The sequence below is a fragment of the Gekko japonicus genome, unplaced genomic scaffold (genome assembly GCF_001447785.1).
Source record: "Gekko japonicus isolate JY-2015 unplaced genomic scaffold, Gekko_japonicus_V1.1 scaffold15, whole genome shotgun sequence".
Taxonomy (NCBI): Eukaryota; Metazoa; Chordata; class Lepidosauria; order Squamata; family Gekkonidae; genus Gekko; species Gekko japonicus.
The window spans coordinates 2,181,312-2,209,221 of record NW_015165830.1 but is presented as its reverse complement, the minus strand read 5'-3'; the positions used below and the strand labels follow the sequence as shown (position 1 = coordinate 2,209,221).

Sequence of the window (27,910 nt, the reverse complement as noted above, 5' to 3'; positions counted from 1 at the left end):
ATCCTCTCAAAGTGAGACTTCTGCCATTGGAATTGAGTTAAGTCAGTCCAACATAAAGGCTTGTCTTTATTTAGGAACTGTCAGATAATCGAGATAAGCTAGGCTAAATTTTGAGTATGCCAATCCCAAATAAAGGGGAGAGCAAACTCTATGGGCCCTGAATCTAGCACTAGACTCATCTAAGGCATACAGATGTCTCAAAATCAACTTTCTAATAGAGGTCAAGCTAAGGCTATTGATAACATTAGGGGAAATCCCAAGGCAATCCAAATGAAGAGGCTGCCAATTTCTTCCAAGTTGTTTTAAAGGCGTTCATCCTCAGTAAAATGAGCCTGCCCCTTCCCAAAGAAGCAAAGGTTAACTTGAGCCAAAATCCAAAAGCAGCGACCCAGGCCCTTGCTTCTAGGGAGTGCACACCTTAATTCAGCTCTGAAAAGGGTTCCTGCCACACAGCACGGGGCTCCTGTGGTTCCTCGAAGGAGTGCTGCCGGTATATATCGATCTCCTCTAGAGCTAAAAAAAAAGGATTATTACATTGGTTGTTAGAGTAGCTAGCTGTTGGGCCTCCTCTATGTGTTGTTTCCATGACAGGTTATATTGAAAGAGTATTCCCAAATATCGAAATTGTTTCACTTGCTCTAGCTTTTGCCCATTAATTTCCCAGTTATAAATTGGAAGTTGGTGTTGTTTAGTCAAAATCATAACCTTAGACATTGTGGTTCCCCTCAGTACAATAATGAGAAACAGATTTCAGCAGTTGCCGAAGGCCAACAGGAGAATGCAAAAGAAGAACAGTATCATCAGCATATAACGATGCAGTGATTTCAACATTAGCTACTGTAGGAGAATAATGATCAGATGATTTTAACTTTACATACAAGTCATTCATGTATAGATTAAACAGTAAGGGAGCCAAAACACATCCCTGTTGGACACCTCTCTGCAGAGGGAATGGTTTTGACAAATAGCCAAGATTACTACAATGTACCCATGCATATGAGGACTCATATAGTCTTTCAATTAACCATAGCAATCTATGATCAATAGAAGTGGTTCTCAGTTTGGTCCATAGCTGATTTCTTGGTATGGAGTCAAAAATTGCCCGTAAGTCAATGTGAAGGCAACACACAGGGAACCACATAAGGTCATATATTTTTTCTCCAGGTGATAGAAAATTGCACATTGATCCAGCATAGAGCAGCCATGCCTAAATCTGGCCTGCTCGATGTCAATAATAAGTTTCTGGTATAAGTATGAAGCGTACAATTTCCCCAACAGCATCTACCAGTTACTGGATGCTTTCTTTGTGTAACTGATGATCGTCCTAGAGAAGGAAGTCTGCCTCTTTACCATATAGTTGCATTCCCTGTCACCCACAAGGAGACGTGGCTGGCTATAACAGGATAGTGAAGAACAGAACAAGATATGTTTTCCCATTGTGCTGGTACATCTAGGTCTCAAGATTGTGTCTCTGGTGTTGTCACCTCATCAGAATGCTGCCTGTTTCTTCTGTGCATCCATGTAATTGCAAGTACCATAGTCAGGAAGATGGGCATTTTCATGCAGATCAAAACCAGGAAGGTCACATAAATCTGGTAACTGCGTAGAAGAAACAGAATATCATCTGAGTTGCAAAACAAAACAAAACTAACAAACATCAGCCTTCTTTTACAAGGATTTATTAGGTCAATAAGGTAAGTCCAGCTGGGCAATTATAAGACTGCCTTATGTGTATATTCACCCAAATTCTCAGGTTTCTTCCCTTATAGTTGAAGCGACAGATATATGGTTGCATTTAAGGCTCACTAAGGAACAGAACAAAGTAAGGACTTTGGATTTGAAAGGCGATTCTTTCCCCCCCTCCTTTATAGGTCACCTTTGTCTCTTCCAGTTTCAAGATACCTTATATTGTAACAAGTTATATCAGGGGTGTCAAACTCATTTGTTATGAGAGCCGGATTTGACATAAATGGGACCTTGTCGGGCTTATAAAGGATACAAACACAATTAAAGATATATTTTTCTTAAATTACAAATATGCTTTAAACATTAGTACTCTTGCAATATTTTGTTTGTTTAACAAACTTTGATAACTGACACCTTTTGCTCTGAATTACTGCATCAAAATCTGAAGACAATGTTGGTGCTGCAGCAATCTTGAGTATGCTGTTCAGGTGTGTATCTGTAAGCTGCAAACCTACTTTTGATTTATTGACATTCATTACAGAAATCTCATGGTCAAAGCTCTGAGCCTAGGACCCAGGGGAAAACATGAAATGGCTGGGCATTGAGAGATTTTATAAGTTACTTTGTGTGCTGGTCAAGAACATGTGAAGGCATTATGACACAGAGTGAGGGCTATATGTTTGTCTACAAAACTATAGTCCTCCCAAGAGAAACAACTACAACTCTTATGAGGCAGTACAAGAATAGAGATATAGCAATATATAGGGGTTAGAATCAGCTTAATATCTGGGAACCCTAGGTTCAAAACCCCAGTCTACAAAGGAAATGTGTTGGGTGAACTTGATCTGGACACACATTCTCAGCCTAATCTACCTCCCTGGCTTGTTATTATTCCTCATCTAAACAGTTCACATTGCTTTCCTACTAGAAAGCCTGGATCATGAGGGCATGAATACAGTGAAAAAGAGGAGGCAAGGAGAAGGTGAACCCAGTTGCACCCAGGAGAGCTGTGACATAATTCGCCCAACAAAACACACACACATACACACTGTAGCTGTAGCAAGGCACACAAAAGTTCATCCCTTGAAAAAAAACTTTGTTGGTCTTAAAGGTGCTACTGGACTCAAACTTCGTTTCACACATACACACACAGAGTAGCAAGGGGAGGGGGAGGCAGACCCAGTTGCTTCCAGGAGAGCCACGGCAGAACAAGCCCACCAAAACACACACACATGCACACACACAGTAGCAAGGCACAGGAAAGCTCATACCTTGAATAAAACTTCGTTGGTCTTAAGGTTGCCACTTGACTCAAATTTTGTTTCACACACACACCCATGGTAGCAAGGGGAGGGGAGGCAGAGCCTCAGCAAATGCAGGGAAGAAAGGATTGCCTTGTATCCTGAGTATCATTCCCTCCCCCCTCCCCTCCTCTCCAAGGGAGGAGGAGGTGGTGGAGCCTCAGTCAATGCAGGGAAGAGAGGATTACTTTTGTATGTTGTGAAACTGAGGGAGACTGGCAAAGCAAGCTCTCACTTGTTCCTTCCCTCCCCAAGAGAGAAGAAGGGGGAAGAGCCTCAGCCAGTGAAGGGAAGAGTAGATTGCCTTTGTATCCTGTGCAACTTAGGAAGCCTGGCAAAGCAAGCTCTCGCTCTTTCCCCTCCCTTCCTCCCCAAGGGAGGAGGAGGAGCCTCTGCCAATGCATGAAGAGAGCATTGCCTTTCTGAGGATTGCCTTTCTATCTCTCCCATGTGATTGAGGGAGCCAGCCAAAGCAAGCTGTGACACAGCAGCAGCCCCAGATAAGGAAGCAGGAGAGAGCCAGCTGCTCACAGGCCAGATAGGAGCCCTGCAGGGGTTGGTTTCGGCCCATGGGCTGTATGACACCCCTGAGTTATATGCTTGAAGCCTACACATTCTACATGCATCAACACAGCAGCAGAGGTAGATTTCCCCCCTCTTTCCTTCTGTTTATAGGTTAACATTAGACAAATTAGAAGGAAGCCCATAGACTACCTGATGGAATGAGACTCTTACTTTTGAAAGAAGCCACCACGATCTCGGCTGTCTGGTACGTCTGTCACTAAAACTGGAAAGAAAAACAAGAAACTGAAGTACTACTGTAAAGGTCAAATTAATAGCTTCAGCCTAGATAGATGTGCTTAACAAAGCTGCAGATTGCAAACATTCTTTTAAATGTCAGAATATAATTAACTCAGTGAAGAAAGCATTGAAGCCTGGAAATCAAGAGGGAAGGTGTCCCACAACTTATGGGCATGCCACAAGCATGCCTAAGATGTGACACCTTCAGGAACTGCTGGGCACTGAGGCAGGCTTGAAAAGGAAAAGCTGCAAAGGTGGTGGGGATGAAAGAGTTGGGTAAGTTTGGCCACACGTTCATTTCCAGCCTCAAAGCAGGCCCGAGAGACCTTTCTTTTCTCTTTTTGCTACTTTGGGAAGAGATGCTGAGAAGACCAAACACAACTAGGGTTGCCAACTCCAGGTTGTGAAATTCTTGAAGATTTGGGGGTGGAGCCTGAGAAGGGAAGGGAACTCAGGAGGGCATAATGCCACAGAGTTCACCCTCCAAAGCAGCCATTTTCTCCAGGGGAGCTGATCTCTATTGTCTGGAGATCAGTTGTAATACTGGGGGATTTCCAGGCCCCACCTGGAGGTTGGCAACCAGAGGGCACTTGAAAAGCATGACCTTTTGGATGGTGTCTTTCGTTTTTCTCCCATTTTATCCAGAAGGACCAAATTTTCTTATGTTAAAGGGTCATCTCTTTTGCAAGCACATCATTGCCTCATACCACAGATGTTCCTTATTTTTAAGATCGTTTGACTCAGTCACACACAAAGATCAGTACCCCAGTGCCCCTTCCCGTTTGCAATTTTTAGCTGTCATATTTAATAGTCAGCCAGCTGCTGTGCGGGTAACAGAAGCCACAAAATGCTTATCTTCAGAGCAGGTAGGAATAACTTTGGGGGACTCACCAGGTATGTAGAACAATAGGACATTGTAAACTAACCAAATAAAAAGGGGGGTCTCCCAAAAATTACCTAATAAGGACTGAAAATGCTCCAGAAGGGACTGAATTTTGGGAGCAGTTGAACATCAGGTAAAAAAGAAAAAGGGGAGAGGGAGAAATGGGTCTGTTCAGGTCCCTAAGAAATCATACAATATTAAGGAGGGAAATGTCCCCCCCCCCCATCAGCCTCCCTATGATTCCTCACAAGCGCCAGCTTGTCAACATTTATTTATTTATTTAGGGATTTATATCCCACCCCTCTCCTGTCCCACAACACAGGGCTCAAGGTGGCTCACAACATTTAAAAAGAAAACAATATCATAAGGATCATAATCAAAACAGTTAAACGGTTAAAATCGTGACATTCTCCCGGTACTTAGAAAATATTCAAAAGATAAAACCTCTGGCAACCAATTGCAGCTGAAAACATTAGCTAAAGGCCTGCCAAAACAATTGACAGGTCCCACAGGGCATGTGTTTCCTCTGATAGAGCATTCCACCAGGATGGGGCTGTGATGGAAGCAAAGACACACTTTCCAAGGACCAGGTACTGTCAAAAAATTGTGTGATTATGAGTGCAAGCAGCCTGGGTGTGTGTGTGTTATATTGGGAGAGGCCAGTCCCAGACCATTAGGGGCTTTAAAGGATATAACCAGTATCTTGAACCTAATCCAGAAACAAATGAGCAACCACTGCATCTGCCTCAAGAGTGGCTCTATGTGAGTAGACCAAGATGAGTCGGTGTCAAGCTCGGGCCTCGCTTGCCATAGAATGCTGTCCAGACAAACTCCTAGTCTGTTGCGTTTGGGGTTAACGCCTTTCTTAGACATACTTCTTTCACTGTTTTTTTATCACCAATGCCATTTATCTTCTCTGCCAGGATGGGGGCGGGGGGAGTGGATTCTGGTATGAATGTGTGTTTGAGCTTGCATAGTGCATGCAAGACCCTGGGAAGCGCATGATCTCAGCTTCTCACTTGACCTTGGAATGTAACTATTAGTTTGCAGGTGTTGGGCCAGCCCTGAGGGTAGGCCTAGAGCTTTAGTAGGCTGATTGCGAACATTGATTGGGTGGTTTGCATAGGGGGGCTATACTGCTTTTTGTTTAGGGTCGGATTTGGCATACTGTGGCCAGTTCTGCCACTATGCTTGGAATCTGTTTACCTCCAGATAAACAAATCTTGCTGCTACAAGAGTGTCGTGAGAGTGATTGAGTCCAGGACTTGACATAGTGTCAGAACTGCCTTTTCCCCTTGACCTGGTGCACCACTGACATGATGAGCGATGGAAGCGAGGAGACTGAAATGGAGACCTTCCCAAAGTCAACCACTGGCAAGGAGGGCACCGTGCCACCCGAAGGGGAACTGCTGGGCCCTGATGTGAAGCCAAAATGCCGATGGGCAGAGATGGGACAGTGGGATGCCCGAAACTGGGCTACCCCGTCCCTTGGAGCGACAGGAGCCTGGTGGCGGTGGGCATATGAGGACTGGTGCCAGGTCTCAGGAGTGTTCCACGATGACCCTCAGCACCTGAAGGCCATGACGCATCAGCTAGAGGAAGCTGACATACAGCTTGTCCAGCAGGAGCTGAAGACCAAAATGGCAGAGCTGCACAGAGACACCCGTGCTGCCCTGGAGGGCCTCCCCAATGCCATTTGCCATGTCCTGCAGCAGGCATTCCGGGGCTTGGGGGGGGGGAAGGAGCTGCTCCAGCTCCACAGGATGAAGGGGCCCTGCCAGTGGCTCCCCTCCACACCCATTTCCTGCACACACACCCCGGGATATGCTGGAAGCTACTTTTGATGGGACCCCGGGGAAGCTGGCCTTTTTCATGCTGCAGGTGTGTAAATTCCTGAGAGAATGGGATACCTTCGCCTCTGATGAGCACCGAGTGAACTACCTGGGGTCCCAACTATGAGACCGTTCAACAGATGGTTTGTGGGTCTTTACAGCGTAGGAGGCCCTGAACTCCAAGATATGGACACATTCATGAGGGCCCTCCACCAGCAGTATGATAGATAGAGCAGGCCAGAACCTGCCTTCGGGGGTTGAAGCAAGGGAACCGATCTGTCAGAGCATTCTTGGATGAGTTCAAGACCTATGTGGCTAAACTGCAAGGCTGGCCAGAGGAAATGCTGGTAGAGTTCTACCGGGCCAGCCTGAACCACCCCATTCTGGACAAAGCTCTGACCCAGGAGAACCCAGTCACTCTCAGCAGTTGGATTCAGGTGGCATGTAAGGCTGAGAATCATTGCAATCTCCTGAGGCCATCAAAAGTGCAACGGGCTATCTGGGCACAGCGAAGTCGGGCCCTGGGGAGAGGGAGAGACTGGGAACACCGGATGTGGCAAGGCTTGTGTCTGAAGTGCAGGGCCTCCGGGTACTTCACTGCCAATTGCCCTCATGAACACAGCCCAGGGCCAGAAAAGACGGGGGAGGGCAAAGCGAGAGAAAAGAAGAAGCTCAAGCCATCAGTGGGTTGCTTCAAGCATCTGAATGCCCTCCAATCGGGAGGGGGAGAGGAACTGGAGAGCATCTCATTGAGTGAGGAAGAACTTCAACAGCTGGCAGGAAGCGGCCGGGACCTGCTGTGAAGGGCGCTAAACAGCAGGTCCGAGCTTCTCCTGCACCAGAATCAGTAAGTCCCTCTTCCCCCTTGTTCTTTGTGACAGTGGCTGTCGTTAACCCTCCCCTCCAAACCCACATCAGAGTCTGGCCTCTCATAGATTCAGGATGCACTAGACACATGATTAGCCCAGCCTTGGTGGCAGGGATGGGGGCAGAATTAAGAGACTTGAGGGAGCCCCTGGTGTTTTCTCAGATGGACAGGTCCCCCATGAATGGGAAGCCTTGTGTTCACTGTACCACCCACCTGCCCATAGGGGTGGGCTCCCACTGGGAATCAAGGACCTTCATAGTAAATCCATCTGCCAAGTTCCCCATGATGTTGGGAGGATCCTGGCTCAGAATGCAAGACCCATAATATCCAGTGAAGCCTGGGGACCCTCCAATTTGTGGACCCCTGATGTCAGACTCATGGCTGGAACAGGGAGTGTGTGTGGGGGGGGGAGCTGTTACTGGCACTTGAATGGATGTGCCTGGCCAGGGAAGATCAAACCAGATTCCTTTGGAGTACAGAGACTTGTCAAAAGTGTTTGAAGAGATGGAGGCTGACAAGCTTCCAACCCCCCAAGGAAGACTTAATGTGCTATTGAAATTCTCCCTGGCCACAAGCTCCCTAAGGGAAAACTGTATTCCATGAGCACTGCCGAAAGGGAGGAACTGAGAAAATATATAGACAAGAACTTGGCTAGAGGGTTCATCCATCCTGTGTCTTTCCCTTTTGCCGCTCCCGTGCTCTTCTGTGTTATTCCAGGGCGGGGGGGGGGGGGGATTGAGACTGTGCATGGATTATCGTGGTCTGATTGCTATCTCAATGTTGAATGCTTATCCCATTCCTTTAATCAAGGATTTGTTGGCGGAGACCGCAATAGGACACATTTTCATTAAGCTGGACCTGCATGATGCTTACTTTCGGATGCACATCCCAGGTGGGGGACAAATATAAGACTGCCTTTAATACCCCACTGGAGTAATTTGAGTATTTGGTGATTCCCTTTAGACTCTCTGGGGCCCCTGGGGTGTTTTTGAACTTAACTAATGAAGTGTTGCACAAGTATTTATTTAAAGCGGGGTGATTATTTATTTAGATGACACTCTGATCTATACTGAAGAACTCTCATGTGCAGCTTGTAAGAAATGTCTTGAAGGCTATCAAAGCAAGCTGTTTGTGAGGCTGTCAAAATGTGAATTTCATAAGGAAGTGTTGGACTTTCTAGGCTATAGAATTTCAGGAAAAGGCCTGGGGATGGACCCTGGCAAAGTTAAAGATGTGTTAGGATGGAAGCCACCTCAGACGAGGAGGCAATTACAAGCTTTCCTAGGATTCACCAACTTCTATTGCCAGTTCATCCTGAACTGCCCAGGAGGCCTTGCCCCTAACAGTCTTGTTGAAAAGGGAAAGGGCCAGATTGTAAAAAGCCTAGGAGTAAATTGATTTGGATAGAGGAATATCAAAAAGCCTTCAAAAGGCTGAAAGCACTGTTTACCTCAGAAGTAGTTCCAGTCCTTAGGACTTGAGACAAACAATAAGGAATAAGCTGCAGTCAACTCATCCTCCAGATTATTCAATGAGTTTTCAATCCCTTCATCAGGACTGCACAGCAACGGGAACTCCCAAAGAGGCACAGCAACAGGAACTTCTCAGCCAACAATGCCTCCAAACTGTCTTAGTGTCCAGCAATGTCTCCAAACTGCCTTATTTTTCTTTATTCATGATGGATATGTGTAACCTAACTCTATAGGTGCTCTTCCATCTAAATGAATGTAAAGAGCCTTCCCCAGGCACTGCCCCCAGATCTCCAGGAATATTTCGAGCCAGAGCTGGCAATCCTACCTGGGATGCTATGGATATTCCTCAGTATCTTCTCCGTTCCCAAGATTAATTATTTTGATTGTTCTGCAGCACTCTGTATGCTCTTCATTAACTATGAGCCAAATGGGGAAGAACGTGTCCTCTCCAGCCTCTCAACATTCATCCAGTTCAGCTTGCTAAAGTGAAATCAGAGCAAGAACTCAAGTAGTGACCTACCTGTCACATTAACAGGAGTCATCAGATCAAGTCCTCCTGGCTGACTCACTGCACAGCTGTACATTCCACTGTGACTGGTGGTCAGGTCATCCATTGTTACTGTGAAATGATTCAGTGAATGGTTGTCCTGGATGGAGACTCCATTTTTAATCACTGGACGTTCTGACCCCGTCGTGCTAATGCCTGGGGGGCAATTTCTTTCACTAATTCTTCTGCACCAATATTTAATATTCTGTTGGTACCTTTGATCATAACTGCATTCCACAGACACTGAGGAACCCACAGTTGCCTCTACTGCCTTGGGATCAGTCAGATCTGAGCTAGATTCTGAAAAATAAAATGAAACTTGGTAAATTACAATCTTGCTTCCTGACATCTAAGGCAGAGCATTTTTTTTCATCTGACAGAGCATTCAGCCATGGAAAGTCCTACCTGCAACCTAAAGTAGGGCAGGTCAGGAACAGGACATCCATCACCTCATCTACTGTTAGCACAAACAATGCCTCAAATTGCATTGGGGACTGGAATGTACAATGTCCCACATACATCATCAGGAAGATTTTTATAATGCACATGGGAAGAACATACAGAATAGTTAAAGTTGTGAACCATCATGAGGTGAGCATACAGTAGGTAAAATTTAACCTCTACTACAAATCTATAAGCCAAGACACCGTTACTGTATATCAGTTATGCAGACCTAGCAAAAATTTACAGAGCTGGGGTAAACATCACTATGAAAGTGAAATGGTTTGCATGCCTGACATGCTGCTAGTAATGCACCACAATAGCTTAAAGATTTCTCACATTATGGATAATCACCTTCAGTGGCATTTATGGTATTTGCCAGTCCACATAAATGGCCAAATTTTATCCTAATTCCCATTATCTGCCAGAAGATGATATTCATAATTGCAATGGAACACACTTAACACCTGTGAGTTACTTAGATTACTGGTATGTGTCAGATATGTTTATTTCACAGAAATACTTTGCTATTTATGGTCAGGCCATGGCAAATTTTCGATTATGATGTTAAGGAGAAAATTTGGTTATTTACTAAAGACACACCATTGGCCTTGAGATTTCCTAGTAAACAGAATTTTCTAACATTTCCATAGCAATTTAACATTTTCTAACTTTCTGTTAACCATTCACCAAGTTTCTGACATATGATGTAATAATTAGCATAAATTTATGGCCCTGCACTGATTTCTGGGTGCAAACTGAAAGTATCTAATGAATCAGATTCTGACGCAAACTGGTTTTTTATTAAAATCGAAGGCATTTAAAATAATCTCACCTGGTAAGAGGAGCACCACACTGCCCAGCCAGACAAGCAGCTGCATTGTCTACACAGCAGCTCCCTCACTTCAAACAAATCTCTTTGGGACAATGAACAATTTTTGTGGCATCTGCAAACTTGTTGTGATGCTGACAAGCAAACAATCCTTGCTTCTTCTTTTTTGCTGTTGTTTCATCACTTCCTTTTTGCTTACTCACATGCTATTTACATACTTTACAATCAACAGTAAGAGGCTGGGGATTGCTTCTGTCAAAACTGCAACCTTGATGAAATAAACATCCATTGCAAATTGCCTGTAACTGAAGACAAAGTAGGCGAGGTACCACTGGGATGTGGAACAGTTCCATCGGTGCTGACCTGAGAGCATGTGTAGATTTGTATGGGAGAAGGTGATCCTTGTGGTATGCAGGACTGCAACCACCCAAGCATAGGTCCATATCTCCGTTGTTTTGTTCTCCAGTGTATCGGTTCCAACTTCATTGATCTTTGGGGCCACTGTATTTTATAGGTGATGTTCTGGGGGCCAGATGGTCTGTATGGCCTCTTCCAACTCTGTGATTCTATGATCCTTCTTTAGTCTTTGTTCTTATCATTTGCCTTTGTCTTGAATTTAGCTGCTCAGCTTATTTGCTGCATTAATCACTTTGACCATGTGACTCTTCCACCTCAGCACTGGCTCCCATTTCCCTTTAATTTTTGCTACACATCTCTCCTGCTTACATTTAGATGTCTGCAGGATCCCCCCTTCATTAGTTTTCTTTGATCGCTACCGCTATGCAAGAAAAAGGAAATTAGGCCCCGTTCACACGGAGCATTTGCCACGCTAAAGATACGGATGATAGGTGGATTTTCCGGGCGCGATCACACCACAACATCTGGGAAGCGTAGTGCACCCGTGGCTAACCCGTGGCCTTCTTGCTGAAGATACAGAGTAAAAAAATAGTACATACGATGTGCTAGTTTCCGGAAAACGCGGAGCAAGGGCGGGCGTCTGATTGCATTTCTGCTGGAATCCCGTGGCTTCCGGCGCCCACCCATGTCCCCTCGCAAACTGGATGTGTTGTTTTTTTTAAGTCTTCACAGGATGCGCACAAATGCCCACCGGCACATGCACACACTGTGGTGAGGGGAAAAAAATCCCGTTTGCCACGGAAGTGGCGCCTAGCGATTGCCAGTGTGATCGTGCCACGCCACTTCTTTGCCGCGCTGCAGGATAGCCGTGTGATCGGCACCTAACAGCATACCCACGGGACCTCTACGGGACATGTGATCGGGCTGCCGCACGTTACTTTGCTCCGGGGCAAACAGCCACGCTTCCCCCCTGCATTTTCCGGCCCGTGTGACCGGGACCTTAGTTCTTTGAAAATGCTCTTCCCCATTCTGGGTGGGAGGAGGGGCTGCACTGTGTGCAACAGCAGAGGTGGTAGTGGTGGGGAGGATTTGTGCCATTGCCAGCCCCAACCGCCTCATATGGGCTTGCCAAAGGAAGATGGGCATCAAGCAGGCTTAGAAGCAGGCCAGTGGCTCTTCTGTGGCGTCACTGGCAGATGGCTCTGGATTGAGTGGATTCACTGCAGAGTATTGGGAGCAAGAAGCCTTACAAGACACCATATCAGTCTTCTCGCCCACCTCTTAAATGCTCCCAATGTGTTGAATTCAGAGAGGAACAACTGCTACAATGGTGCTGAGAGCACCTTGGTGGCCTCCTGATTCAGGCCTATATAGGACAAAGGGTGAGGCTGGATGATGATGGGATTCAGGAGAATTTGACATATCCCCCTCAAGTGTCTCACTCACAGGATAACTCATCCTATTTCTTACATAACCATTATTGTGATGGTTGTAAAAGAGGAGAGGGAGAGATGTGTTAATTGCCACTCTGGTTCAGGGGAAGCAGAGAGATGGTTGTAGTATAATGGAAGATTATATATTAGGATGAGTGTGGTATAGTGGTTAGAGTGTCAGACTAGGATCTAGAAGACCCAGGTTCAAATCCCTACTTTGCCTTGGAAGCTTGCTGAGTGACCATGGGCCAGTCAAACTCTCTCAGCCTAACCTACCTCACAGGGATGCTGTGAGGATAAAATGGAGTGGAGGAGAACTGTTGCCCTGCAAGGCACTTAATGTGCTCTATGGACTATAACTCATAAGTGATAAAAATGGACTGTGCAAAGATATGCTTAAGGGACTGTACTGCAAGGTGACCCAATATGATGCCAGTTGAGACTGCACACCTGAGAGAAGAAAAACCTTCCTTTGCGTTGCTGTTCCAGTGGTTCTTCAAGGTTACTTGCCCTCTTACCTGTGGTGAGATGGACCAGTTCCTTAGCCTGCATAACGCCATGCCATGCTCAGGCATGAGAACAAAGAGCTCCAAACGCCATTAGGAGCTCCATCTAATACACGCAGGCAATCCCTTTCCCCCTCCTCCAGCTACCTACAAATCTGCACGTAATCAAGAGGTTCTCCCTGCAGTTGCTTGGCAACTAATCGATCACCCATCAAAGACCCGACTAGGGCCATCAAAAGACAATAGCCCTAGCCCGATTATTCATTTATCTCTTCATCCAGGGCCAGTCCCCAGATTAAGTTACTAGCTCTCAATATTGACCACCCCCTAGCTCTCCTCCCCCTTTCCTTCTACCCAATAGTATGTTTTATGGGATGGACTAACAGGAGGTGGGACGGACTAACAGGAGGTGGGACAAGAGGATGTGGCCAGTCCAGCCTGCCCCCCCCCACGCCACCTTATAAAAGGTGGTACCCGACCACATGGTCTCTCTCTCTACTATGACCCCATCTAAGCTTTATCCCCCTTACGTCCAGCTTGCTATCCCAATACCCTCCCTCCATCTTTGACTCTTGGTCTGCAGCCAGAGTTCCACGTGTTTCTGCCGTTTCAGAACACGTCCCTTATATCTGATTCTTCCACCTCCCTTCTTCCATTGGAATGACTCAGCAAGGACAGGTAACTATTGCCCAAACAACGAATATCCTGCTAATGCGAATATGCTTATTATCTATCTTTATTTCCTAGTACTGCGTAAGTGTGTGCACGCTTGTGTATTGTTTGAATGATAAATATCTTATAGTAAAAGACACCATATTTTACTGAATACAGTCTCCGTGTCTGTTACTGGTAACTACTGGAAATGTGGGACCTCTGTATACAACGGTGTTCGCTCCTTAATTTGCCTATTGCCAATTAATAATTATAACTTTCCCAATATTAATAAGAAATTAAGGCAATTTGGCTAACAGAACAACGTAAGCCAACTTGGGTCCCCACTAGGGAGAAAGGTGGGGCATAAAAAGTGAATAAATAAAATAATTAGAACAGAAGGGGAGAAAAGAATAACTAAGAATCAAATGGCACCTTAGTGGGTGGACAGGGACTGAAACATCAAGTACCCAACCCCAACACCCTTACTCATCTGATTAAGGAAAAGTTGTCATAGCTAAATAAAGAAACATAATGAGAAAGACACCAGAACTTCCTATAATGCCAAGGAGCTTCTTGATCTTTCAGCATACATTGCTGGGCAAGTTATGCAACAGCAGTTAAGGATTACTAGAGTTAGAGAGCCACTTGAAGTGTTGTGGCTGTTTCAGTGAAGCCTTCTATGGAATATCCCATTTTGGGTACCATTTTTTGGGAGAAAGGCTAGGCTAAAAAAAAACCATGGGCACTGCATGGGACCCCAGGCATCATTGCCAGCAATTGTCATATCTGGGTGTCTTTAATATGTTAGGCCCTGGTGTTGGCGGGGGTACACTGACATAGCAGGAGATTTTAGAATTCGAAGGATGCTTGAGTGATGGAACAAAGACACAAATAGGAGATTCCCTGTATCCCTAGAGCTACTCCAAAGAATGCATTTGCTGTTATGTTTCAGCCCCTTTGAATTTGCATTTTAAGGGCAGCTGCTTGGGGGAACATTTAGAATTAGTCAGCTACTTAATTCATTACACACAGACCAGGGATGCTGAGAACTTTGAGATAAGTACGGTCAGAAGCCAGACATATCCTGACTGAGCTCCTTGTTCATAAGAAGTCAAACCCCCTTGCTGGGCTGCCTTGGTGGTTTTGTTTGATATTTAACTCAAGTGCCAAGTTAAGCCAGCAGCGGACTCTAATCTGGAGAGGCAGATTTGATTCCCCACTCCTCCACATGAAGCCAGCTGGGTGACCTTGGGCCAGTCACAGTTTTCTCAGAACTCTCTCAGCCCCACCTACCTCACAAAGGTACATGTTGTGGGGAGAGGAAGGGAAGTTTATTGTAAGCCACTTTGAGACCCCTTAGAGTATAAAAATAAACTCCTTTTCTTCTCTTTATCATGACACAAGAGATAGCCCAAGAAATAACAGATCATCTCCAGAAAATAACTACAATTCCCACATGGCAGTGCAATAACATTAAAGCTCAAGTCAGGATGATTTGGCTGCCTTTTGTTTTAATCTTCAGCACTAGTTATGTATGCCATTGGTAATGTATGTATGTATGCCTTTCTCCTCCTTGTACTCTCAGAAGCAAAGTTCCTTTGGCCAGCTGTTGTGATGATAAGGTTCCTTTAAGAGATAGGTAGCAGGAAAAAACAAAAAGAAACTAAGGGTGGGATGTGGTTATTAGGTACAGAAGCAAGCAGAAAGGCTTCCCACAAATGGAGTCCTCTAGGAAATAATGTTAACAAAGTATTTTAATGACAGAATAAAGATTTTTGCATAATTTACCAGCCTGAGAATGCCACAGCTCCCCTTTCCCTTTTAAATAGCGCAGCAAAGGCAGTACAAGATTTGTACCTGCTCATGGCTCTGTGCAGGGGGTGGGATATCCATTTCATTGCGGGACTCCACCCCTCCTGAGGTTGGCCATTTTGGCCTTGGCTTCTCCCTTCTCACGTTGGGTCTTCCTCTTTTCCTGCTACCTTCAGCTTTTCCTATCATTATTGCCAGGACTCTGTCAGAAACATCAGCCATTTCCACAGGGTTGTTGAGATAACAGCTGGTGGTAACATGAGTGCTGAAATCACAGACTCCTGTAAGCCCAAAGCCCATTTCAATGTAATAAGGGTGCTTAAGCATTACACTCTTGTCTTCTCATAATGTGACCAACATATGATAGCCTCGGTTTAGTCATTTTTGCTTCTAGGGACAGTTCAGGCTTGATTTGGTCTAGAACCCACTTATTTGTCTTTTTGGAGGTCCACGATGTTTGTACAACTCTCCTCCAACACCACGTATCAAATGCTTTCTTCCTGTCAGCTTTTTTCATTGCCCTACTTTCATATCCATACATAGTAAAGGGGAATACTATGGTATGAATTATCTTGACTTTGGTTGTCAGTGACACATCCTTACACTTATAAGAATCTCTTCTAGCTCCTTCATGGCTGCCCTTCCCAGTCTCAATCGCCTTCTGATTTTTTGGTTGCAGTCTCCCTTTTAGATGATGATGGAGCCTAAGAATACAAGTACGGAAAAATGCAGTTCATGTTGGTTTGTGGTTTGTTACCATGAACTGAACAAAACTGGGAGGTCTGTTCGCAAACCGGATCAGTTTGTACTTCATGGCCCTGCAAACCCCATTGAAAGGGACTAATGTCCCTTTCAACGGGGTTTGCAGAAAGCATGAAAAACAGCTGAGCAGCAAGGAACTCCCCACCACTCAGCTGTTTTTTGTGCTTTCTTGTGCAGTGAAAGCATGAAAAACAGCTGAGTGGCAGGGAGCAGGCTTTCGTGGGGAACAGAGTCCCTTTAAACCCCTGCTTTCTGCTCTATCCATGAACTGCTACATACCACTTTAAAAAACAGTGGACCTGTCATGAACTTCAGTTAATTAACCACAAACAGGGCAAAATTCACAATTAATTTTACTTTGTGGTTTGGTTCATGCCCATCCCTAAATAGAAAATCTTGAACAATTTCAGTTTCTTCATCATCAACCATAAATCTGTGTAATTCCTCAGTTTTCTTGATGTTTACCTGTAATCCTGCTTTGGCACTTTCTGCTTTAACCTTTATCAGTAGTCTTTTCAAGAGTTCACTATTTTCTGTCGGTAATGTGGTGTCATCTGCATATCTCAAATTGTTAATGTTCTTCCACCAATTTTCATTCCACCTTCATCTATGCTTACTGAATTTATACCTTTTGTTTGCCATGAATACAAGCTACAAAAGCAAAAGATCCCAGCTATCAGGGAATTCAAAAGGACATTGTGTGCATGACTGCCCCATCACCACTTTTACAGTGGTATTTTGGCTATTGTGCTAGGTAAACTCTAGCCGAGATGCTGAAGATGCCTCTGGAGCAGGCACCACCAAGTCTCCAGAGCAGGCCCATTGAAACTTTCTGATAAGAGAGAAAGGAGAGATTTTCACCAGGCTGTGCCAAACAGTAGGCAATTCTCTCAAGAAAACTATGGCACCACCCACTTGAATCTGGTTAATTCCCACTCCATTCCTAGAAAGAAGGAGGGCACAAATAATTCAAGGGCCGTAGATACAAAGGAGTATAAAACCAGCAAAGGACAAGGGAAGGGCATAAACTGCTTTACTACCTGTTAGGATTCTCCAATTCAAATTGTATCACCTACAGCTAAAGCAGGCCTAGGTATGTATGGATGCACAGCTGAGTATAATGCAATGAGGTGCTGTGATGAACTAAAGGTTTGTTGATCAGCAGCAGGTAAACAAGAGAGCTGCTGGGTCACATGACTTAGAGTGGTGGGGGCAGGTTACTCAAAATTCTCAGGGAGTGACAGTTAAGAGTTGACCATTGACAATTAAGGGTGTTAGCTGGTGAACTCGGAGGAAAGGGAGCTTCTGGAGCGGAGTGTAAAAGCATGCCAGTAGTTTGAGGAAAACTGGGGCTAGATAATGCTCCTAACTGGTCCCCTCTAATGAGAGAGGATACTGAATGGAGAGGAGAAACTGAAATAACTCCTCAGTAGCCACAAAGTAACACGCACACTCCACCAAGGGAACTTGTGAGGTGGTTAAAGGAAGGACTAGGGGTCTGGAAGAGACTGTGGAAAAGCTGGAATAGTCTTACCGGTCAGTCTCCGGGAGCCAGACAGAGAAAGTCCAAGGTCTAACCACAGTCACTTACCAGGGAATGAAATCACAAATGGTATCAAGGTACTAAAGTCAGTCTGTGACAAACTTTAAGTTATAGCACTACAGCCTATGTTAACGCAGAGTGAAGCATTCATACCAAACAACAACAATATATTCTGTGCAAATATTCTCTCCCCCCCCCCCGCTGAATTTCTGTGAATAAAAAATTGTGCTGTTTGTCTTTCAAAAGCACTGGTGCCTGACTTATTGATAGGGATTCATAGCTGGCAGACATCCTCAATCCACAAGAGATACAATCCCTGAAGAGACTTTTTAGAGTAAACTGGTCATCCCTCAGAAAGACCAGGTGATCAGTCAGAACAGAGTGAGAATCTGAATCCAGTAGTATAAACTGAGGCCCCACTCGGTCGAGATCATTGCAGGTGCTTGTCAAGACATTGCTCCCCTTTAAATCCTGAAAGTCGTTGCCGGACCAAACTGCATGGTGTTGTCTGTGAAAATTAGCTAATTAGCACGTTTAGCCCTTGCACCTAATACCAATTACCGGCCAGGGAAACTGCTTGCAGCTGGGAACTGTCAGAATCTAACACCATCATCAGATCTATGACAGGAGCAGATCTGAGTAGCCATGTGCTTGCCTCACTCACGTCGCAATGAAGTGATAACTCGCCTACCATAAATCAGGAGGCAAGACAAACCACAACAAAGGAACTGTAAACCTGAAACTAGCTCAAGGTCGGACTGAGCCAGGGAACTTTGCTGGAACGCTCTTGATTGTTGGAGGCTGGTGAACGTCAGACGCCTGGAGACCATGTTCCAGGACTGTGTCAGCCAGAGGAAAGAACTTTGACGCTCAGCCCCAGCCCAGTTTGTCTGCACAGCTGCTTTGGGCAACGCCCAAGCGATAAGTATTTGTTTAGTTAGTATAAGCTTTCTGTCTGTTTCTTTGTGTCTCGCTCACTGTAGCTTTCTCCCTAACCTGTATGTTTTTAAGTGTTTGTTTGTTTGTAATAAACCTGTTTGTTTTAATTGGAGTAGTCACCAATCCTTATTACTACCAGAAAGGCAATAAGGAGTCTCTAATGAGCCTCCTGCCATTAATCTCTCAGTGCACTGATAGGAATGACCCTGGGATAAGGTATATTCATACCCTGTAGGTCTCTGTAAATTGCTCTGGTCAGGGCAATAGCATTAGAGGCCGCAGGTTAAAGCCAAAATACAGGGTCAGGGTTCTTCACAGTGCTTTTGGATTATCTTGGTGTAAGCTTAATAAACATAACTTTTGTGTTCAATGATTGATTGTCTGGCTTTCTTTCTGTCTCACTCCCTCACCTCTGAGGAAAAATCCTTCTGGGTCTGCATGGATTTGGGCTGAAATCTGATCATCCTTTTAGTTCATTTGTACTGGGGCTGGGCTGTTTTTGGCCCTGATATCAATGCATCAGGCCCTCTGACTGAGCACATTTCACATTGGTGATTGTAGTCATTGTTTTGTATAGTTAAATGAAAGCAGGTTGTGGCCTCTAGAGCTTCCAGACCCAGGTTGGGAAATTCCTGGAGATTTGGGGGTTGTGCCTGGGGAGGACAGGGATCTCAGTGGGGTACAATGCCATAGAGACCACCCTCCAAAGCATCCATTTTCTCCAGGAGAACTGATCTCTGTAGTCTGGAGATGAGCTGTAATTTCAGGAGATCCCCAGGCCCCACCAGGAGACTGGCATCCGTAGGTCTAGATGTCTGTTGCATGTGTATCAGTCCCTTTGAATGCTGAAATAAATAGAATTTTTTTGTATAGCAGAGGTACCTGTGTAGGTACTTCCATCTCAAAATGTCACACTTTCCCCCCTTTTAGCAATGCATTATTCACCAAGTGGAAGTGGTGGCAGGAGAGAGGCAGCTGTAGCAAAGCTGTATGTAATTACATACACACAGTCATCTTTGTTTCTACAACTGAGCAAATGCAATCTATTATGAACACATGATCAAACATCTGTGGAATTGACGAGTCTGGTGTGATACTGCTGGCAAGTTACTTTCAGGTCTTCAGGGCTACCTCAATCAAAGGCCTAGAGGGCATAAAGTACTCTTGCTAGTGACCATGACAACACACCTATGGCCAGTGGAGGCACTTGCTCCCATTTAGGGTTTTGACCTTTTTAAAAAGGCACCTCCGGCCCCGGTCACACAGGAGGAATTGCCCCGCGGAATGGATGGATTGAGGGCGGATTAAACCGCCGCGATCAGATGCCAACATCTGGCAACCGTCACACACCCGCCCCCAACCCATCCCTTCCGGCCAAAGATGCGGAGTTAAAAAACCCCGGCAAAACACTACTACCTTCTGAAAAATCCATGGCACGGGCGGCTATGTGATCGCTGACGCACTCATCTCCCACAGCATGCGAGGCCCCCTGCCGAACTGCGCAGGCGGACACATGCACAGCTGACTTGCCTCGCTCTCCTGTCCATGGCTTCCCCCTCGCATCTGATCACACTGGGGAGCATATGCGCGGCAGCTCGGGGGATCTGTCTGATCCCGCTGCCACGTTTCTCTTTTGCTGCGGCTCTAAAAAGCCGCACTTCCGCCCCGGCTTTTCCTGCGGTGTGACCGGGGCCAGAATATCCTACTGACTCCATATCAATTCTGGACCATTCTACAGCATTACCAGACAGCTAAAAAAATAAAAACTTCCTTGGTTAAAAGCCTGGTGCTTAAAATCTTTCTTTGAGTACATGTTTACAAATAATTCCAGTTTGCAGCTACAGATCAGAAGGGCCTTGGCTGGTTTGCAAGGACAGATGTTGTGTTTTACACCATGCCATGTGACAACATTAGGCAAAATTTACCACCAGTTTTTTTTTAAAAGGGGTACTTTGGCATGGGAAGTTTCTGAAATTTTCAAACATGTGCCTCCTGGAATTGTTTCTAAAATTTTAGCACAGAAATAGTCTCTTTCCTTATGATGCACAAATCTGTGCCCCATGTGCTCCCGGGGTCGAATAAGGAGCACACAGTCAGAGTCCAGCGAGTCGAATAAAAATCTGTTTATTGCAAAAACAGGAAAATACAGGAATGGATACCTTGGCACCCAGTAACACCCAGCTGTATTCTGCCCCAACCAGCAATAGGTCTTATACCCCAAATGACATCATTATGAACCATACTTCAAGAAATCCCTAATTGGTGCCAAACAAACAGCATCATTTGAGCAGGCGCTTCTCTATTGGTGTACCCCCTGTGCTGGTCAGAATTACAAGTATCTGCATCTGCCTATCTGGCCCGAGAACAGAGAAGAACCGGGGAACAATAAGATCTTCTTTCAGGCATCATTTAGAACTCATCCATCTCAACATAGTACCAGGGAGTTTCCTGATAATGTGCAATAGTTCACATAGGACTCTGCTCTTGGCAGACTTCCTGGGGCCCTGGTACCTAGCTTTACAGAGGAAGATATTGTTTGGGAACATCTCGCTTCTCTCCAATTATGGTTACACCACACATATTTTGTTCACGAATGTCCTAGCTGCAATGCTTTGCATTTTCTAACAAGGCTGTTAATCTTAGGAGCATTACATTCTATTGCTGTCTAATTATTGCTAAAAACTCTTAAATTCTACTTCTTCTTTCTCGACAAGAATAAAACCATTATATGTATTCTCTACTCTAAGTTTCTTCTGTCTGGGCTAAATACTAGGATCTGGATATTCTATGGTCAGTCTCCTAAAAAGGCACAGTAGCAGTTGTTAATACACAAGACAAAAGAATATCAGAAATCACACTCATAAATCACATCCATTTATCTCTTGTCCTACATTTAGGGTTGCAATCCTATGCACTTTATTCTGGGAGTAAGCCCCATGGAACCCATGGGATTTACTTCTGCATAAATTTATGTCGCCTGTCTTTTTATACCCTCTTCACCTATGTTTGGTTGTGAGTTTCCTGCACAGTTGGAAGAGGGACTCGCCAGGCACAGCGGTCACTCAGGCACCAGGATCACGCCCTAGTGTGTTTATGGCACACCAGTACACCCCGAAAAAAGAAGAAATTGTGAGGTAACTGCGCTAGAAAATATTTAAATAATGATCACAACATTTATGCAAAAATGTGTACCAAAAATCTGCATATATAAATGCACAAAGGCAGTTGAAAATGGTGAAATTCAATGATCTCCGGAATGTTTTATAGTTTCGATGCTATTCTTCTTCCAAATGTGAATGAAAGCAGCGACTCTTGGTCTGTTATTTCAGCAGGTATTTCCCAACAATTTCATTAATTTTCACCGATGTATCATAACATAGTTGCAAGAGATTCTCTGAAAGGACGTTCCTAGGGCAAAGTGCTTGTATAAGGCACTTTATACAATCTCTTGTCGTGGCGAGGGGGCTTGCTTTGGTTATCCTCACAATCTCTGCAGGCAGCTGGATTGAGGTGGGTTTGCTCTGCTGCTACAGCTTGATCTTACAGCAGCGTTTGACATGGTCGATCACAACCTCTTGACCCACTGCCTTGCCAATGTAGGAGTCCATGGGGTAGCCTTACAGTGGCTGACCTCCTTTCTCCATGGAGAGGGACAGAGGGTGTCAGCTAGGCACCTACTGATATGTGGGGTTCCTCAGGGGGCAATCCTCTCCCCAATGGAGAGACTGCTCCTGTGAATTTGGCTGAGGGTTTGGAGGCCATAGTGAGATGGTCAAAGCAGAGTTGGTTGAGACTGAATCCTGATAAGATGGGGGGTCGGGGGGATAAGGGTCTGGGAGGCTGGCTCCCGGCCCTTGATGGTGTGCCCTTATCACCGGTACTGACTGTCAAGAGCCTGGGTGTGATTCTGGATGCCTCCTTGTCAATGAAGGCCTAGCTCACAAATGTTGCCAGACTGGTGTTTTTTCAGCTGTGCCAAGTAATCCATGCAATGGTCACCTCCAGGCTGGACTACTGCAACTTGCTCTACTTAGGGCTGCCCTTGAGACTGACCTGGAAACTCCAGCTGATCCAGAATGCGGCTGTGCATGTCCTTACTGGGTTTGGGAAGTTTCCAAAACTTCAAAACTGCAATTGTTTCTTAAATGTTAGCACAGAAATAATTTGTTTCCTTAGGGTTGCAATCCTATATACACTATCCTGGGAATAAGCCCCATGGAACCCACAGGATTTACTTCTGCATAAATTTCTGTAGCTTGTCTTTTTCAGTCCATTTCACCTGTGTTTGATTTTGAGTTTCCTGTAGACTTGGAAAAGGGACTCACCTGGGACAATGGTCACTTGGGTGTTAGGATCAGATCCACTTGTCTCTATGCCACACCAGTACACCCCAGCATCTTCCTCTCTGAGGTCCTCCAGTGTCACCGTGAAGCAAGAGCAAGTATGATTGTCCTTGACAGATGTTCTGCCAGCCTTCACCTCTGCTTCTAATCCTCTGGTCTTTACAACCACAGTGCAAGAAAGCCAATCGTATCCTTTGCACCAATATTTGTAATATGTTTGATAGGATTTATCATAGTGACACATTACAGGTAAAGACCTGCCAACAAATCCATGCACTGTGCCGGGGCCTTTCACAGCAGACGTAAAACCTGCTAAACAGAAGAAGCAAACAGTAGCTCAAGCCTCTGTGTGTGTCCCGTAGCTGAAAATGATCCAGCTACAGGGTCCAATGCTGGAACAAAACTGTAATCTTTATAACAAGTATGCACAGCTGGAGGCTTCTATATATCTATTTGTGCAACAAAATACTTGTATGTAAAACCGTGGAGAAAATATTCAGTTCCCAGAATAGGAAAAACGATGAAGTAAACATTGAGGCATGTAACTAATAAGCCATTCATAACAATTGTTTCAGGTGGGCAGCCATGTTTGTCTGCAGTAGAAAAGCAAGATTTGAGTGCAATAGCACCTTAAACAACCAACAAGACTTCTGGGGTATAAGCTTTCGAGAATCAAAGCTCTTTTCATTAGAAATCTGATGAACTATGACTAACAAAGGTTTATACCCTGAAAGTCTTGTAAGATATTACTGCACTTGAATATTGCCATTCATAACGAGTGATCTCAGATACGCTGAAGTAGATTTTCCCATTTTCTAAAAGATCAGTTAGGTACTGTGGTAAAGGAACAGCATTGATGCTGGTGTCAACTCACTAAAACACACACACACACACACACACACACAAGCCTTAAACCCCAAAGGTAGGATTTTGAGTCACATTTCCTCCATTTTTGAATTTCTACTAAGCTTTGTTTCCACAAAATAAAACTTTTCATTTCAAAAGGGCTAGAGATCACTCTGCAAGACTCAGCATGCTTATTCAAAAATAAAACCCATTGACCTCAATAGTGCTGACTTCCTACTAAGTGGATTTGGGATTGTAACCTTGCAGGCTGCACCAAAGGCTTGGTACTGGATGTTCTGGTTCCAGAAGATAAGAAATGTAAAATGGATATGGTGATACCTTTTTAGACCAATTTCTTTGACTGTTAGCACACAGGTTTCCCAGTTCTACATGGAGCTACTCACTGGGTATTATGAAAGCCATAACTGAAGGCAATGATTCCATTCAATTATGCCTGAAAGAGAGTATATGTTTTAAGAGGCTGGAGCTACTTTCCATATGTTTATTCAATTTCATCTTGAAGACGTCCATGCTTGTAGCCACCACCACCTCCTGTGGCAGTGAATTCCATGTGTTAACCACTCTTTGGGCAAAGAAGTACTTTCTTTTATCCATTCTAACCCAACTGCTCAGCAATTTCATTGAGTGCCCATGAGTTCTTGTATTGTGAGAAAGGTAGAAAAGTGCCTCATTTCCAAATATATGAGTATCTTCAAACTGCCTAAGCCAAGGGAAGCATCCAGAAGACCTTATAACTGGCAGATTAAAGTCCAATAGCAATATCATGGTGCCAAATGTTAATCAATCACTTAGCCCAAACTAGGCAATATATGTGGACAAACTACTGTTGTTTTTCCTTGTGAAATGTGTGGGAGGGGGGATGAGGGTGGTGTGTATCCAGTTTGACTGCAACAGTGGAGGGAGGAGTGTTTCTGATTTTTAAAAAAACAAAACACTTTCCTGTCCCCAAACTGACTTTCTTTCTGTAGCTGAACAGATATGAGGGCAGCTTAGCTTGAAGAATACCTAGCTGTAGTTCAGTAACAAAGAACCACAGTGGAAAATCAGATAAACTAAACTACACATTTGTAAGAAAAGGAGCATTGTGTCATTACTGCACAAGGCAAAGGCAGTAAAGGCAGATCATTTTCCAAATGCTTAGTTTTTTAAAAAAAAAATTCCTTTGAATGATGTGTGCTTCCCTTCTCCAACACATTCAAGAACTTTAAAAAGTTTCCTTAAGAGTGGAATCAACCAGATCATACATTTCTTCTGATTTTGGCTTATTACATGAGACACAAGGAAATGGCTACAAGAAAGATGGGGGGGGGGGAAATCCTCCCCCAACGTGAACCTCCCCCTTTCTCCATCACCCATCCACAGTTGCACATTTATTAAGATACAGCAGTGCAAGGGTCACAGCACATGGCAAGGGAGGGGGAAGCATACACCCACTATGAAGTTATTGGCACAGGTCTAGTTGAAATTACTGTCTTGTAATATATTCCAGAACTACCTTATGTATTTGTTCTAACTTATGCAGCCCTTGTTTTCTGGTGAATCTTCACGCTATCACAACATGCCGGATCAACAGCCCCTGGCCGGAAAGGCCGTGGGGCTGGGGAGGCATATTTGCCGCCCAGAAGAGGAGACAGGCTATCGTGTTGGGCCAGGATTGGCCCATTTGTATCCAAGCGGGAGGAGGGGCCAAGGAGACTTAAGCAGGCTCCCTCCTCGACTCCGCAGCAGTTCGCCGAGTCGCCGACCCACCCTCCCGCCCTGTTTGAGTGCAGGCTTGGCTGGTCGCCCATTTGGGGGCTGGGTAGGAATTTTTCGCCCCATCCTGATTGGCCTGTGGAGGGGGTGTTTTTGCCTACCATGCACTTCAGCAGTGGTGAAGGTGTTTTTTAAGGGTGGGCCGTCAGGTTAGGTTGGTCACTTTAGTTTCCAGGGTTCTAGGCGGTATGTAGGTGGCGGTACGGTGAGCACCAGCCAACACCCATATTTTGGGTTGAAAGGGGTCTAGTGAGTACAGCCTTTGTGCCTAGCGGCACGGGGCGGGGAAAACAGACTGCCTGGGGGAACACCCCATTTGGTCCTCTCTTTGAACCTAGCGGCTCGGGAGTTTGGGCTAGGGGGTCGTCCTGTAATGGCTAACTGGCCGGGCGGGAGCCATCAAGGATGGCTCCTAGCCTGGGGTTGGGTGGCTCGCCCTATGTCAAAAGTTAAGGAAGGGGTCAGTGACCCCCGGGCCTTGATTATACCGCTGAACTGTTTGCCCTTGCCGTTGGTTACAGTTAAGATGTCATTTAATAAAGTGGCCCAATAGTTAAACCCAGCACCTGTGTCTGTCTCTTATTTTGTCTTGGGTGGCAATGGCAAAACGTGGAAGAAAAAGCGATCAAATCAAGCTAAAAATTGTGAACATTTACATCTTACTGCAGATATGTAAATAATAACCCTTACTGCAACATACAGTTGACAAAGATTTTCAATTCCTAACATGGGTCATCCTCTGTCTATCGATCTGGTGTCCCTAAACCTCAGGAATTCTCTCTTTTTTCTGGCACAATCCCTTATTCTCTCTCTACCTGTCCATCTTCCCTTTGGTCCAAAAGACAAATAAAAACTTCTTACCTGGCAGGAGGGAGATGCAGATGCTCCCTGTTAAGTGAAGCAGCAGCATGCTGTCCAGCCCCAGCCACTCTTCTCTAGACCTGTTGTTTTAAATTTTAACAGACACATCAACTTCTCTTTTAGAATGCTCCAATTTGCAAAATGTGTGGTTTGCGCTAGCTTCAGCCACTTCTTCCTTCTTCCCCCAATTATGGTCATGGTCTCCGTTCCTCATGATGTCAGGGAAGCCCCAGAGAAGAGAAGAACTGTTGAAATCATGAAGTCTCAGCCCCAGGCCCGGAGCCAGGATTTCTTAATTCAGGGGGCCTTTGAATAAGTCAGGGGGCACTGATAAAATAAGAATAAAATAAACTGACACTCGCAGGCAGGAGCAGGGTTATTTCCCCTATTGTGGAGGGTGGGTGGAAGTGGAAGTCAAGTCTTACCCTAACCCTCCTCCTCTCCTTTCTCCCGCAACCGCATTGGCTGTGTGGAGTGCAGGGAACTACAGCAAGAGTGGCGGGCTCCTGTTCGGTTCCTTATTTCTTTCTTCCTGGCTGACTTCATGCTTCCGTGGTGACTTTGCCTCAGTCACACCCCCACCCACTGCCCTGCAGGGGGGATTTCTGCTGCAGCCCACCTGGGGAGACAAGCCAAAGGAGGAGAGGTGGGCGAGCAGATGGGATGGAGATGGCTGCTCTGCTGCTGCTGGTGGCTTGTGTGCGCCCTGCGTTAGTGCAACCAAGCTGGACTGAGAAGGTGGGAGCTGAAGGAAAAACCCAGGAGGGGAAGCTGAGGGAGTGCTGTGTTTCTCTCTCCCTTGGCAGCCAGCTTCCTTTGGGATGAGGGCACAGGCGCATGCAAGTGAGCGAGGTCTGCAATCTTGCACTGGAGGGAGAAGGGGAGAAATCTCTGTAGTTGCAAGTTCAGCCACAGGACCCACAGCCCCCTGGCCACACCTCACCTACCAGCCCGCTCGCCTGGCTGCCTTGCACCGCTTCATGCCGTGGCTTAGGGATGTGCATTTGGTTCATCTGAGCTGAATGCACCGCCGAAAATGGCCCATCGGGCCCCTTTCAGGCTGCTGTGGGCCGAATTCAGATTCTCTGATCTGAATCAGCCCCAGTAATGGTGAAAACATAGGGTAGGTAGTCAGTTTATTCGGTATATCACCAGCCCAATTACAAACAATACAAAAGGGTACCAATAATATATATAAAATATTTAAATATAAAACTGCATTTAATCTGCATATGTTAATTACAAAATTACTAAAACTCTAAATTTCTACAATATTCTATCAACTGTTATTCAACTGTTGAATAAATATTATAGAGGTTATACAATTCTACTCCCTATCTCCTAAGTCTTCTGGATTCTTTCTAAAATTATACTATATGTGCAGCCCGTATTTTTTGGGCAATTGCTAGAAACTT

At 45.2% G+C, this 27,910-nt stretch overlaps 1 protein-coding gene across 2 annotated transcripts; it reads right to left on the bottom strand.

The window, feature by feature from the left end:
- LOC107110045 (CMRF35-like molecule 5) lies at positions 1 to 26,555 on the bottom strand. 2 transcript variants are annotated; one of them, XM_015410762.1, is made up of 6 exons: positions 26,496 to 26,555; positions 22,995 to 23,321; positions 9,364 to 9,690; positions 3,723 to 3,774; positions 1,485 to 1,599; positions 1 to 513 (listed from the first exon to the last, which is right to left on the bottom strand). In XM_015410762.1, the coding sequence occupies exons 1-6, from the start codon at positions 26,542 to 26,544 to the stop codon at positions 508 to 510; spliced, it is 876 nt and encodes a 291-aa protein (XP_015266248.1). In that variant the 5' UTR covers positions 26,545 to 26,555; the 3' UTR covers positions 1 to 507. The 2 variants fall into 2 exon arrangements, with proteins under 2 accessions (XP_015266248.1, XP_015266247.1); XM_015410761.1 differs by having other exon boundaries at positions 1 to 1,599.
- Between the last annotated feature and the right edge of the window lie 1,355 nt (positions 26,556 to 27,910).